The sequence below is a fragment of the Canis aureus genome, chromosome 18 (assembly GCF_053574225.1).
Source record: "Canis aureus isolate CA01 chromosome 18, VMU_Caureus_v.1.0, whole genome shotgun sequence".
In the NCBI taxonomy this organism is placed as follows: domain Eukaryota; kingdom Metazoa; phylum Chordata; class Mammalia; order Carnivora; family Canidae; genus Canis; species Canis aureus.
In genome coordinates, this window is record NC_135628.1 from 17,849,531 (window position 1) to 17,863,621 (window position 14,091).

General features: G+C 43.6%; 2 protein-coding genes across 17 annotated transcripts in view; one reads left to right on the forward strand and one right to left on the reverse strand.

Annotated features, from left to right (window-relative positions):
- Positions 1-10,737, forward strand: part of NOD1 (nucleotide binding oligomerization domain containing 1) — a 64,158-nt gene extending 53,421 nt beyond the window's left edge. For 6 of the 8 annotated variants that reach the window (XM_077856338.1, XM_077856336.1, XM_077856341.1 and 3 more), the window contains one exon: positions 9,765-10,737. In XM_077856338.1, coding sequence (XP_077712464.1) covers positions 9,765-9,837 — 73 coding nt within the window. In that variant the 3' untranslated portion in view covers positions 9,838-10,737. Of the gene's footprint in view, positions 1-4,104; positions 4,392-5,112; positions 5,399-9,764 lie in introns of all 8 variants that reach the window. The other 2 variants (XR_013356601.1, XR_013356602.1) reach the window with 2 other exon arrangements.
- The window catches only part of LOC144288648 (uncharacterized), a 37,664-nt gene that overhangs the window by 2,605 nt on the left and 20,968 nt on the right, over positions 1-14,091 (reverse strand). For 8 of the 9 annotated variants that reach the window (XM_077856347.1, XM_077856343.1, XM_077856351.1 and 5 more), the window contains 3 exons: positions 13,042-13,223; positions 11,190-11,283; positions 5,096-5,191 (listed from right to left, as the gene is read on the reverse strand). In XM_077856347.1, coding sequence (XP_077712473.1) covers positions 5,096-5,191; positions 11,190-11,283; positions 13,042-13,223 — 372 coding nt within the window. The remainder of the gene's footprint in view (positions 1-5,095; positions 5,192-11,189; positions 11,284-13,041; positions 13,224-14,091) is intronic. The other variant, XM_077856348.1, reaches the window with a different exon arrangement.

The window sequence follows — 14,091 nt, forward strand, 5'->3', positions numbered from 1 at the left end:
CCCTGCATGGAGCCTGCTTCTCCCTCTGCCTGTGTTTCTCATGAATAAATAAATAAAATCTTAAAATAAAAGTTTTATTTATTTAAGTAATCTCTACACCCAACATGGGTCTCCAGCTCATGACTCTGAGATTAAGAGTCACATGCTCTTGTGACTGAGCCAGCCCGGTGCCCCTTTATTAGAATTCTTAACTCTTAAAACCCTAATTTTCAGTGAAAGCTAGTAAGTAAGCAACTGTGAACTGTTATGCCAGCATTCTTTAGATTTTTAGACTTATAAGTATGTTTCACAATTTCTAGAAGTAGATGCCTTTTTTCAGTTTCCCAAAGTAGCACTAAGATATCTAAATTTTTAGTTTCCTTGTAATAAGTAGTCAAATGCAGATAAACCTATGCTTGATAATTGTTTTATGTATTTTAAGAGAAGAAGTTTCCTTAAATCTGGAGAAAACAAACATTTTTAAAAAGTCAGTGATATTTTATTTTTTAAAAATATTTTTATTTATTTATTCATGAGATACACAGAGAGAGGGAGAGAGAGGCAGAGACACAGGCAGAGGGAGAAGCAGGCTCCATGCAGGGAGCCCGACGTGGGACTCCATCCCGGCTCTCCAGGGTCAGGCCCTGGGCTGAAGGCAGGCGCTAAACCGCTTAGCCACCCAGGGATCCCCCAAAAGTCAGTGATATTTTATTTTATTTTATTTTATTTTATTTTATTTTATTTATTTTTTTAAGTCAGTGATATTTTAAATGAAAAGTTATAAAAATTATCCTCTTTAGTTCATTTAATCACATGTTTTTTCTTGTTCTGCTTGAATTGAGTTCTTCTATGAGTTCTGGAAATTCTTACCCAGTTTAGTTTTATGAGCTGAAGGTTATCAGAAACCTGTATTGAGAGGTCTTTCTGAGTCTCATTTAAGACAAAATACATTTGCAGGAAGCTTCTGTAAAAGCATCTGAGTGTGAAAAGTATAACTGTAAATGACAGAAGTCTTAAAAATGGCCATTTGGTTAAAGATATGATCAGAGTTTATTATGATGCAAGTGGCAAGGATGTTTGGTTATTTCTGTGACATATAATGCTTTAAGATAATAACATACCAGGACTTATCAGATTGTTTGGAGTTTCATATAATCTTTAGAACACTTATTTTGATAACCAACATCTGTATAAATTTTGGTAGCACTTATTTGACAGTGCTGTCCATATGATTAAACACAATAACAAACAAGCCTAATTAATTACTCACAAAATCTCTGAAATGTGCAAGGAGCCCTCTGGAAAATTTCAATTAAGATTGTGGTCGGAACGACTTCATTTTAGAATTTGATTTTGGGAAGTTATGTCAAAAAATATAAAAGGTTTGGACATTTGGTTAAGTAGGAACACGAATCATTACAAAACAATAGTTAATTATCCATTTAACCAAAGTGACAATAAAAGATTATAAAGGCCAATAGAAGGTTACATAGTTGTAAGCAAAATTTAGCCCTTTTAATATTAAGACTCAGTTTTATTTAAGTAATCAAAGGCCTGGCAAACATAGGAAATTATTTTGGCAAAACGCAGAATCCTTGTTTTCTAGGCACGTAACTTTAAAGGTAAAGAAAAACTTTTGCTTATAATTTCTTACTAAGAGCAGACCAAGAAAATTTTGTCCTTTTAACACAGAGAAAATAATTCTAATTTTGTGCCAGTGTACTTTTGATAATAAAACTCATTTACTTAAATTTACCGTTACCCAGTACTGGCCACACAGAAAACTTCTTTCCAAAGATTTCTTTTCCATAAACCTTCTGCAACTTTTTTTATTACATTCAGATTTTGCCCTAAGTTTTCAGCCTCACTTCAGGACCAATTTATTTCTTTTTCCACTACAAAGAATGTGCTTTTATTCCTATTTTTTCTTATCAAAAACACATATCTTACTTGTCCTGTATTTATAGATTTGTCTCTCTTATTTTCAGTAGCCTTAATTACATTTATTAGAATTCTTAACTCTTAGAAACCTTAATTTCTAGTGAAAAGTACGTAGTTTACAACTGCTTACTGTTATATCAGAATTCTTTAGATTGGCAAATTAAAAAAATTACTTTTAATTTCTCTTACTTTTTTGAAGTAAGCTCTATGCCTAATGTGGGACTTGAACTCATGACCCTGAGAGATCAAGAATCGCATGGTCCACTGACTGAGCTAGGCAGGCACCCCTAGAATAACAAATTTATGAATACATTTTGTAATTTAGAAACATGTTTCTTCATAGTACAATAGCACAAAACAGGTTTTGCTAACAGACTCAAATTTGTCTTATACAGAGAAACTAAAGGTGAAAGTAGTTAACCTTTATTAATACTTAATCTTGTATTAATTTTTCTTATTTGGCAATGATCTAGATACTCAATGAATTGAACTACCCATTTAATTTAGCAAAACTTCAAAGTTTTTGGGTTACTACTCAAAAGATTTTGGAAGCTACTTAGAAAGTTTACCTAGAAACCTCTTAATCTTTACGTCTATTTAATGTTCTGGAAACTATCAGGGCAGTATTTTCTATATAGGCCTGAATATTAGCTCTGCCTGAATATAGATTTAAGGAGAGAATAAGTGAGTGCTTCCTTGTTCTATTTAAAATAAAATGCCAACAGCCCCAGTGGCTCAGCAGTTTAGTGCCATCTTCAGCCCAGGGGTGTGATCCTGGAGTCCTGGGATAGAGTCCCACATCGAGCTCCCTGCATGGAGCCTGCTTCTCCCTCTGCCTGTGTCTCTGCCTCTGTCTCTCTCTCTCGTGAATAAATAAATAAAATCTTAAAAATATAAAAAAAAATAAAATGCTTGATTCCTCTGGGGGGAAAATTTTTTTTACCTTTTTTTCTCTTTAAGTACAGGGCAATTTTGTTCCAATATCCTGACCTTGGTAATATGCATAAGTATTTTGAGCGGAACAGGTGAGGTTTGGAGATTGGTAAAGATAGGTGGGTTTTTACTTATTTTTAGAGTTTCATTTCTAGTTTTATAGAGATTTGTAAGACAAAGACAGTTGTTTTTAATTTCCCCCATAAAACTAGATTCCAGGCATACCTTTTTTTTTTTTTTTTTTTTTAAGATTTTATTTATTCATGAGAGACACAGAGAAAGAGGCAGAGACATAGGCAGAGGGAGAAGCAGACTTCCCACAGGGAGCCCGATGTGGGTCTCCATCGCAGGATCCCAGGTTCACCACCTGAGCTGAAGGCAGACACTCAGCCACTGAGCTACCCAGGTGCCTGACTGGCCAACCTTTTAACTAAATTTGCTTCTCTGTATCACTAAAATGGGAATCAAAAGATTTATGCTTTTGTACAGTTGTATAAAGCATTTTAACAAAAGCCTTCTTCACGGTTACACAGTTCAGCCTTGGCTTCTCTTAGCCTCTCAACATAGCCTTCTGATCATTTGTAGGAGGGCCTAGGAGAAATTGTATTGGTCATCTCTTTCCTCTGTGAAGGGGGGTTGTGAATAGTCAAATCTTTTAAATGTTTCTCTAAGCTTGATAGAATCTTCTGAAACTAGAGGAAAAAGGGCTTTGTAAAAGATCTGTGGACGTGAATTTTTTTGGTGGGGGGATGGGGTCCACCTGCAAACATTAGCATATAAAAATGTCTGAGGCTGATGGGTCAATTCCAGTAAACCATGCCCTTCTGTTTGTCCCAGGTGCTTCTGTGAAATTCACCTTCTGGCTTTTAGGATTTATAAGAGTAGCCTGTGTACTTTGAATCTAGAGGTTGGGCTGGATTTTAAGAAGGGGATATAGACATTTATCTGTCTTAAGTTGAATTTTTGTCCTTTTATCTTGTCCAGGGAATCCCTAAGACTAGCCATTATATACTAAAAAGACAATTGAGAGCTCTTTATAGATGATTTTCTGCTTTCAAACAGCCAGTTAAAGGACCTAGTGTCTGGCCATTGACAAATAGGATCTTACCGATTTCAATAGTGATTCAAACCCAACAGCTTAAACAAAGACCCAAGAGGCATCCCTAGAGAGAGCACAGATGATGCAGCTCCCATGATCCAACAGCTTACTCCCAAGAAGAGTCTGAGAAAGCAAACACCTTTGTTTTACAGGCCATAAGAACGAGGTGGTGTTACGGTGCCTCTGGTCTCCCATGAGTGTGAGATGCCTCTAGTCACAGACCTGCTAATTAATCTGTGACATCAGGCAGGTGCTAATAGGATGAGATTTTTCCAGCACTAAGGAGCAACGAAGGTTGAAGCAACAAAGGCTCCTTATGGGCTGGGATCTTTTTGTAAGAAACTTTCCTTAGAGCTGGCATGGCTGGACAGAGAGTGCTGCTTGTAACTGTGCATCTTGCATCCCCGGTCTATTGGACTGACCACCAAGACGCACCCTAGTAAGTATGCCCTCCCGACTGACAGAGACCAGAGAAAATATTCTCACTGTTCACAAGGCCAAGCTCTTAGGACACAGAACAAAAGGAAAAATCTCTTATATTCACATTAACAACCCTGCCTAAGCCTTGGGTCTCTGGGTACCAGATCAATACCTAGAAGGGATATGCCTTGAGGTTGGGGACTGTGTGGTATTTTACTGTCTACCTTGCTGCATGGACATTTTCTTGAGGCCAGCAGGGGACCGAGTATCAATCTAAGCCATTCCATGGCCAAATTATCCTAACGGGAGGTCTTTGAGTTTAATGATAAGCACTCTAACAGCTTCTAAGTGCTGACCCGTGACCACCAATTTTGTAGCTTGGGCTTCCAAGATGTTTCTTCAGTAACATCCTTTAGCTCGTGTTCATGTTAACCCACAGCAAAGTTTGTCTAAACGGACACTGGTCTGAGGAGAACCGTGATCTCACCAGTCTGTGAGGCCGGCTACACAGCAGGCTTATAGGGCCGAAGCCTACTTTCGGTCCTGTGGGAAGTCCTTTCTGTGACACTCAACACAATAGACAACAGTGACCATCTCTGGGAGGGAATGATCAGTAACCAAAGAGTACGCTACCAAATTTTCACCAACAGTCGCTAAGCCCAAGGAACCAGTTCTATAGTATTTTCTCCTGCTAACCTAAGTTAGAGAAAGAAAGATTCTTACCCCTCTCATTCCACCAGACCCTGCAGAGAAGCCAGGAGGCTGATGTCATCAGAAATCGTCCCTTCTGCTGGCTGGATGGCAGATGTCCCAGGGTCTCTATGTTGCAGCAGAACGGAGATTAGTATCCTGCCCACTGTGCCAACCAAAGGGAAGGAAAAATTCTTCCCCTACCCTTCAAGGTCTTCCAGCTGGACTGAGAATTAAATTTATATAAAACAGATTAACCAGAGGAATAAACCCAAGTTTTATTACGTGTGCACAAGCGGGCCAATAATGAAATTGAGAGCTAAAGAAATGACCAAGGTGGGTAGTTTTTATACTTTTTAGATAGAGACCAGAAATAAATTCATGAGGAATTGATAGGACCAAGAAAATGGAACTTTGGGAGCTCCAATTAGTAAGAAGTTCTAGGCAGAATTTGGGGTGTGATATTAAATCTGTAAAAAATTAACAAAGGTGGTTTTTATATGGCTTTCTTGGCTCTAAACTTCCTAGCTTTGGTGATAAGAAGGTCTCTACCTCTCTCGTAGAGGGAGGGTGACTTTCACCTGGCGAATTATTCCCTGCTTTCTGAGTATCCTTATACAGGTTGCCTCTTAGATACGTTTTATTTAAAATAATCAATATGCCACAGTGGCCCATTTTGGAGCAGCCTGCCCTTGGCCCCTACAAAAGCAACTGACTAGAGCTCTTCTACAAATTGATTTTAGTAATATCATCCAGAAACACGATCTCACGTTTATGACATACATACAGACACACAGAGGCAAAGACCCTGTAGTTACTAGTATCTGTGGAGAAGAGGTTTTAAGATTTGTATTTGTCCGTGGAATCAAGCTTATGGAGGCTGTGCTAGAATTTGGTCACAACAGCCCTTTTAAAGCAGTCTGTACTTTCAAAAGGCCTCTTTTTTTCCTTTTTTCTCTCAGGTAACTGTGGGCTGTGTTTACATTTCAAAGACATGATAGATGTAGAACTTCAAGGGACAGGGAAAGAATGTAAGTTCTTGGAAGAAGGACTTGGGTTTTCCCAAGACCAATCATTTACGAGTCTTTTGAGATACATAAGGGAAGTTTTGGAATAGGTAAAGGAATAGGTGAATTTTGAATTGTGCCTGGAGCGAACTTTTACTTTGAAAAAAAAAAAAAAAGGCAGATAAGGACAGTTGCCCTCAATTTCTCAAGGAATTGGGCTCTAACTTGAATGACATCATAGGTCGACCGGCCTACCCCAAATACATTATCCTTCATCCATTTCTTTCCCTCTGGGTACATATTTTAATTTCAGATATTTCTGGCAGTCCTGAATAACAACTCCCCTTGGTGTTAAGCTGGGTTCCCAAAGAGGGTGCAAAGGATATTACCTTCCCGAAATCCAGAGTCACTCCCAGAAGACAGTCAAAAGAAAGAACCAATCACCTGCCGGTGCCAGGCAGGCAGAGAGCCAGGCCTGGTTGCACAAAACCAGATGAGGAAGAAAGAGGGTGACGGCTGCCCCTGGGAGGAAGGGGATCAGGGAACAAGGGGTTTGGGTTCAGGAAGGTAAGGGTGATGGATGGTTTGCTTTTCCCTCTGCACTGGGCCCTGTGGCACATCCAGGAGAAGTGATTCTGCACAGCATTTTCACCCTCCGCTGCCAGTCCTTCCAGGGTCCCCTGTGGGAGCTCTGCTCTCTACCGGAGTTTCCTCTTGGCTGTCTAAGGGAATAATGTAGCAGTTCACCAAAAAAATCCTCTGGTTTCGTTAACTCTGAGAAGGGTCCATATGGGGGGTCGCCTGTAAGGTGAATCTGGTTTCTGGTGGCATTTTTTGGGGGGTGGGAGGGAAGACAAAGCAGACAGAGGATTAGCAGAATGAGAGGACAGAGGGGAGTTACTGGAGCCTCTTTTTTTTTTTTTTTAATGGTTTTATTTATTTATTTTTTAACTTTTATTTATTTATGATAGGCACACAGTGAGAGAGAGAGAGAGAGGCAGAGACACAGGCAGAGGGAGAAGCAAGCTGCAGGCACCGGGAGCCTGACGTGGGATTCGATCCTGGGTCTCCAGGATCGCGCCCTGGGCCAAAGGCAGGCGCCAAACCGCTGCGCCACCCAGGGATCCCTGGAGCCTCGTTTTAGGGACCTCTTACACCTTTCATTTTCTTTAGCCTTTTGCTAAATACTTTTAATTAATCTTTTAATGAAAAGATTTTGGAATTTTGAAAACTTCTGGAGCTTCTGCTGGCCAATGTAAACTGGTATCCCGCTCGGTTGATTTTGGGAACCCAGGCTTTCAAATGCACTTCTTCAACGACCATTTATCTAATGGGAACGTCCCCCATTGTGGCCATTGTACTTCTAGGTTGTTTTTAGCAAACTTTTGCCATTTCTGTAGATACAGCTTCTGGCACCATAGAGTTTACACATAAAATGAGCAGGTGTGCCGGGAGGTGGCACGTTTGACACTTCAGAATTTAAGGATCCCATTAGCTAACAAGCCTTTGTTTACACAACACAAGACCCTTAAACGTGCGCACCTGCGCACCTTGACCCAGCGGGGCTGTCACCACGGGGCCTTAACCTGCGACTGGCCCAGAGAGGGCAGTGCACAGCCTGGGCTGGCCCAGTGCTCCCCACGGTGGGACTGCCCACTGCAAATGGGGAAGGGACGAGAACAGCAAAGCCCAGTAAGTGGGGACTGTGCATGGGAGCTGGGAAGGGAGGGATCCCAGCGTGGACTGGCCCAGGGCTCAGGCTTGGCGCTCCGTGAGAGCCCCTCATCTACACCACCCTGTTGACCCATTAGGTGAGCAGCGAGGGGGCAGCAAGGAGGGCACAAACCCGGAGGACTCAGAACATTAAAAAAAAGGGAATTGACTGGCCAGGAATGCATTGTGTAGGCAAGGTTGCCCTCCTGAGGGGCGCAGAATGGGTCTCTCAGGAAATTTCCTGGTCCTGTGGCCTGGCTAAAGGTGGTATTCCTGGGGACGTGGAACTGCAGTTAGATGAGGTATTAAGTCCCAGCTTCCTGAGATGGGGCCTTAACCTGGGGCCTGTGGGTGGTTTCTTTAAAAAAAAAAAAAAAAAAAAACAGTGGTCACTTGTCCCCAGAGCTGAGCAACTTTATTGGCTGAATGACCAAGTGTCTGAGTGCCAGATACTGTGCTAGCACCATCTAGTGGTGACCGAAATGGACCTGCCCTCAGAGGTTCACTACCTAGTGACAGGCACAGGAAAGAAAAAATCATTCATGATGCCCTAAGGAGAAAGCTAAGAAGGGAACCTAATACAGATGACGGTTCAGGGAACTTCTCCCTAAGGAAGTGGTATTGAAGCTAAGCCTTGAAGACTGAATAGGGGTTAGTCTGCTGAGGTGAGGGGAAACTGTTCTAGGTAGAGGGAACAGCATATGCAGAGGCTCCGAGGCAGGACAGAGGAGCACGGTATCCTTGAAGAATAGCGAGATGTTGATGTGCCCTGGGGCTCAGACAGTATGGAAGAAGAGGCAACAGGGGGCAGAGGAGATGAGGCACAACAGAACATAAGACATTTGTGGGTCATGCCACATATACTGGTCTTTATCCCAAAACCAATGGAAAGTCATGGAGGGGTTTGAAGCAGAGTATGACCAGATTTGCATTATAAAAAGAGCACTCAGGCAGCCTGGGTGGTTCAGTGGTTTAGCGCCACCTTCAGCCCAGGGCCTGACCCTGGAGACCCAGGATCGAGTCCCACATTGGGCTCCCTATATGGAGCCTGCTTCTCCCTCTGCCTGTGTGTCTGCCTCCCTCTCTTTCTCTCTCTCTGTCTCATGAATAAATAAATAAAAAAATCTTAAAAAAATATATATATATAGCACTCTAGGTCCTCCAGGAAAATGGATTGGAATGGGCCAGAAGAGTGCAAGTAAAGGGACCAGTCAGGAGGACACTGCAGACATCTAGAGAAGAGGTGATGGCACTCAGACCACCATGATGGTGGTGAGGATAGGGACAGTTCCAGGGAGGCATTCTGGGGATGTTTAAAGAGAGAACTCCGTGACAGAATGTGAAGATGGGGAGGAAGGAGTCAAGGCTGATCCTCAGGTCACTAACTTGCACAGCTGGATGAAGAGGGGTCCGACTCACTGAGTGAGGGGCCCTAGGCAGGTATGGCCACCTTGAGGTGCCTGCAAGGCATCCAGATGAAGATGCTGAGGTAGGTGGAGCCACACAGGAGAGGTCTGGGCTGCAAGTCCAATGATGTAGGGATGAGGTCGCCTGGGGGACCAATCGCTGGGGAGCCTGGAGGAAATCCAGTATGTAGAAGCTACATGCAGGAGAACATGGGAGAGGAGACGGAGATGGAGTGGCAGACAGAGGAGAAAACCAGAGAGCGTAATACCAAACCAAGCGAGTGTGGGGTTTCAAGGAGGCAGAGGGCAGGACAGCCAAATGCCTGTGAAGGACACATCGGTTCTGAGAGATGTCATTAAGTTCAGGGTCACAGAGGCTAATTGGTGACCTTAGTGAGAGCCAGTTCAGAGAGTGACGATAGCTGGGAAGGAGTAATGTTATCAAACAAGTGTCTGAGCAGAGCACGTTCCTTCACTTCGGGGCCACGTGAAGAATCGGAGTCTGTTAGGAACACACACTGGCAAGGCTCCCTACGAGTTCTTAACATTTTACCTGTGTTCTTTTTTCTCCGACAGCCTAAATGGAAACTTGATAAAGCCAGAAGAGGCCAAAGTCTTTGAAGATGAGAAGAGGATTGTCTGCTTCTGAGAGGCCACTTCTATGTGGGGGGTCCGGGAGAGCCCACTGCCTCGATGACCCAGATGAGCCTCCCTGTGTAGCTGTTACAATTTTACAGGGCAGGAGTGTGCCTGGAGAGCCGTTTTAGTTACTGTAAATACACTATGAAGAGACATAAGGCACATCCAGGGTTATTTTTATCGGACATTAGAGGACGACTGAGCTCAAACACGGCCCTCAGGTCCAGGGCAGTGAGTTGGTCATGCTGCCTTCATGGAAGAGGACATGGTTTAGAGTTAGTGCCAAGCTTCTTGGAGAAAAGGTGCTCAACGAACAAGTGTTTTACCTGGAAATTCTCTTCCTCCTCAGGTCTTCCCCATACGTTGACCATCTGCCCACATCACAGCTGCGGATACTGAGGAATGTGCAGAGTCGGGATTTGATATGTCCACCGTTTTGCCAAAACAAGGGCTCTTCGTAGGCTTTTGTTTTACTCCTGGAGTCTCAGGGTCTGTTGATAGAGATCACGGGGTACCCCCTAAGCAGGCTTAAGAGATAGGGTGATGTCCTCATCATGCTGAGTTTCTGCTCAGGAAGGCTGATAAGGGCGGGCCTGAGGAAGAACCGTGCCCATCTTCCAAAAGGCAGAGGCCTGGCTTGCCTTTGTTGGCCCTGGTGTCTAAACAGAAGCTTCTCTCCCTATCTCTTGCCCTCGTGAGGAAGAGTCTCTTCCCTGCCCCGGAGTAGTAGTGAGGATGACCCAAGTGGACTTAGGCTGCGGTTGCGAGAACCCAGCCAGCAGAGCATGTTACAGCGACCATCATGGCAGTCATGTGCTGGATGTTAAATGGAGGAGGGGCAGTGATATTACCAGATAACTCGTTTCTTTTGCCAATTCATTTAATAAAATACTGAAAATATTATTTCTAATTGCCCTAGTCTAAGATTTTTATTTTTATTATTTTTAAAAGTATTTTTATTTATTCATGAGAGACACACACAGAGAGAGAGAGAGGCAGAGACACAGGCAGAGGGAGAAGCAGGCTCCCTGTGGGGAGCCCGATGTGGGACTTGATCTTAGGACCCCGGGATCATGACCTGAGCCAAAGGCAGACGCTCAACCACGGAGCCACCAGGCGTCCCTTATTATTTTTAAAAGATTTTACTTACTTGAGAATGAGCAAGCGAGCACGAGCAGGGGGGAGGGGCAGAGGGAGAGGGAGAGGGAGAAGGAGAAGCAGGCTCCCCTTTGGGGCTCAATCCCCTGAGCCAAATGGGCCACCCTAGCGCCCCTCATGCCTGGGACTTTTAAAAGGGAATTTAGCCTGATAAGCACGCTGCATCCCTGGACTCCATGCCTGGCTCCCTTCAGAGATACTCACTGTGTTGGATGGGGCCCTGGTGTGTGGTGCTGTGAAGAGCCTGGTGAAGGAAGGCCAGGGGTGTCATTTCATGGTCCTTTGCAGGCCTCTCCACCTACCAAGGGACCAAAAAAAAAAAAAAGCCAAGGAAGCAACTGTGGCCTTTTCCTCCATCTGACCTCTGAATCCATACAGCTGGCTTCCCAGGGGGAGCAGACTTGGTCAGGGGTGGCTAGGGCCAGGATCGACCGCATGGGCCAAATTCCACAGCCCTCACCATTATGCCACGGTAGGCCAGGCCAGGCTCAATGTCCATTACCTTCTGTAGCTGTTCACTGCTGAGTGGACCTGTCACCCACCGTGGCAAGAGGCACCAAGCTGATAAGGACCAAACACGAGAGGGGAAGGGATGAGGGGAGCTTCCAACAGTACCTCTGAATTCTGAGGTCCAATCTGGCTTTGTATAGCAGCCCGTCAGGAAGTGTGCGACTGAGGAAGTTCCCCTAAGTAAGGGACTTAGCTCTGACCTATTCCTCCTGTCACCCCAGACCTGAGTATTCACCCAATAGTCACTCCCTGAGGCAGCAACTCTCTCCCTATTAGAGATTTTGGGCGAGAGGTATGGAATGAGCGTGGTGAGCTGATGACCTCCTGAGTCAAAGAACTGTACTTCACAGCTGATAGATTCAGATTTCATTAAACCACTAAAACTAAGCTTTTTTTTTTAGATTTTATTTATTTATTCATGAGAGACACAGAGAGAGGCAGAGACATAGGCAGAGGGAGAAGCAGGCTCCATACAGGGAGCCCAATGCGGGACTCGATCTCAGAACTCCAGGATTACTCCCTGAGCTGAAGGCAAATGCTTAACTGCTGAGCCACCCAGGCGTCCCTAAAACTAAACTTTTGAGAGACTAAAGTTTACTCAGAAACTACCAAATAGTACTGCCTTTACAGATTATTTAAATTTAAAGAAATTAGAATTTGTGTAGTGTTGGCTTAAATTTTACTTGGAAATACTTCCGGTCTTCTAGATGGTGAACAACGGATTTTCTATCCCTCAGTCTCCTAACTTTCCAGAAGGGTTCTTCATTACTCACTGGTGAGCTTCTATGCAGACAAGAGGAGACACTTCCTAACCAAGAGACCATTGAAAATTGAAAAAAAAAAAAAAAAAATTCCACAAACCTAGGATAGGACTTTCTCTTCCCACAGGACATTTTGGTTGGTTTGGGAAAGAAACGACAGCTCCCACATTTCAGACCTGCGGTTATGGCATGTCTGTGCTGACTCAGAACTTACCAAGAAAATAAGAAAGAAAAGAAAGAAAAGAAAGAAAAGAAAAAGAAAAGAAAGAAAAGAAAGAAAAGAAAGAAAAGAAAGAAAGAAAGAAAGAAAGAAAGAAAGAAAGAAAGAAAGAAAGAAAGAAAGAAAGAAAAGAAAGAAAAAGAAAAGAAAAGCCATGTCAAGTCACCAGGTGGCTTTGGGCCAGGTGGTAAGGCTGTCGGAAGCTCAACCTGCATTTTGAAAACTGGGAATCCCAGCACTGATCCCCGGGGTGGCTGTGAGGCTCAGACATTCTGGAAAGCAGGTGGTGCAGCGGCAGGGCCCGGGTCAGCACATGCTAGTCACTGTAACCACTGCTGTTCCTTTCAGCTCACAGTGGAACCCCCTGGGGGGTGCCCTTCTCAGCTCAGAGGCTTAGGGAACTTCCTGATGGGGTCACGTAAGGGCCTGGAAGTTCTCCAGGTCAGGTCCAAGAATATTCTCCATCACGTTGCTTGGAATAGTCTGGCTTTGACAGAGAAAGGCATAGCCCTCAGTTTCCATCATGATCACCAAGGAGCCCTGTACCCATTCAAGTGTTACTCACCAAACTGAAGGGGAGGCACAGCCATGTCGTCCTCAAGCAGTAAAGAATGGAGCAGGAGCCCAGGAGCCTTCCCCTTCTGGAAGCATTTGCCTCCTGGATATTTTGGTCCATTTCCAGGTGTGCTGCATGTCTATTTCCGGTAACTGAGTGCTCGCTTACAGACAAAAGCCCTTGCCCTGGAGCTGAAAGGCAAAACCAGGATCATCTTTCCGGGTCCAGAGAGAGGAATTTCAGTGAAAATGGAATTTGCTGGCGAGGAGGCCGAGGTACCACAGACGTGCTGTAGCAGAGCAGCAGGGCCCCCCCGGGCCATCCCAGCATGAGTCTCCCAGCCTCGAACTAGAATTGACTACACCCAAGACCAGCTTAAAACTTTTAGAGGCACTAAGCACTGAAAAGGTTATGGGTCCCCAGTGATCTGTAATAAAATTTTTTTTTAAACAACAGTAAATCATAAAATAAGTGCAAGGATGTTAAACAAGTTTTTCCCATGACTACTTGGGTGGTTTTTTTTTGGGGGCGGGGGGAGGAAATAACAAGTATCAAAAGGTCTCAAAGTTTTTTCCTTGGTTTTTTCCCCTGCCAGTGCTTTTTTATTACAAAAAGCAGTATCACAATATTAAAGGAAATTTTTAAAATAATGCTTATAAATAACACAGTACTAAGTTACTTTAATTTTTTGCGGGTCATCTTCCCAGGTTTTGTTTACTCTATGACATTTCCCCCGATTTTTTTATTGTGGTAAAATACACATAAAATTTACCATCTTAACTATGTTGAAATGTACAGTTCAATGGTATTAAATATATTCATAATGTGCAACCAACACCACCATCCAGTTCCAGAATTTTCTTAGAATCTGAAACTCTGTGCTCCCATTAAGTGACTCTCCATTCTCCCCTCTGCCCAGCCCTTGGCAACCACCCTGTCTCAAGGATTTTAAGTATCTCATAGTAAGTAGGATCACACGGTGTTTGTTTTTGTTTCTGTAAAACAAAACAAACTTATTTTGGCTTATTTCTGGCTTATTTCACCTAGCATAATGTCCTC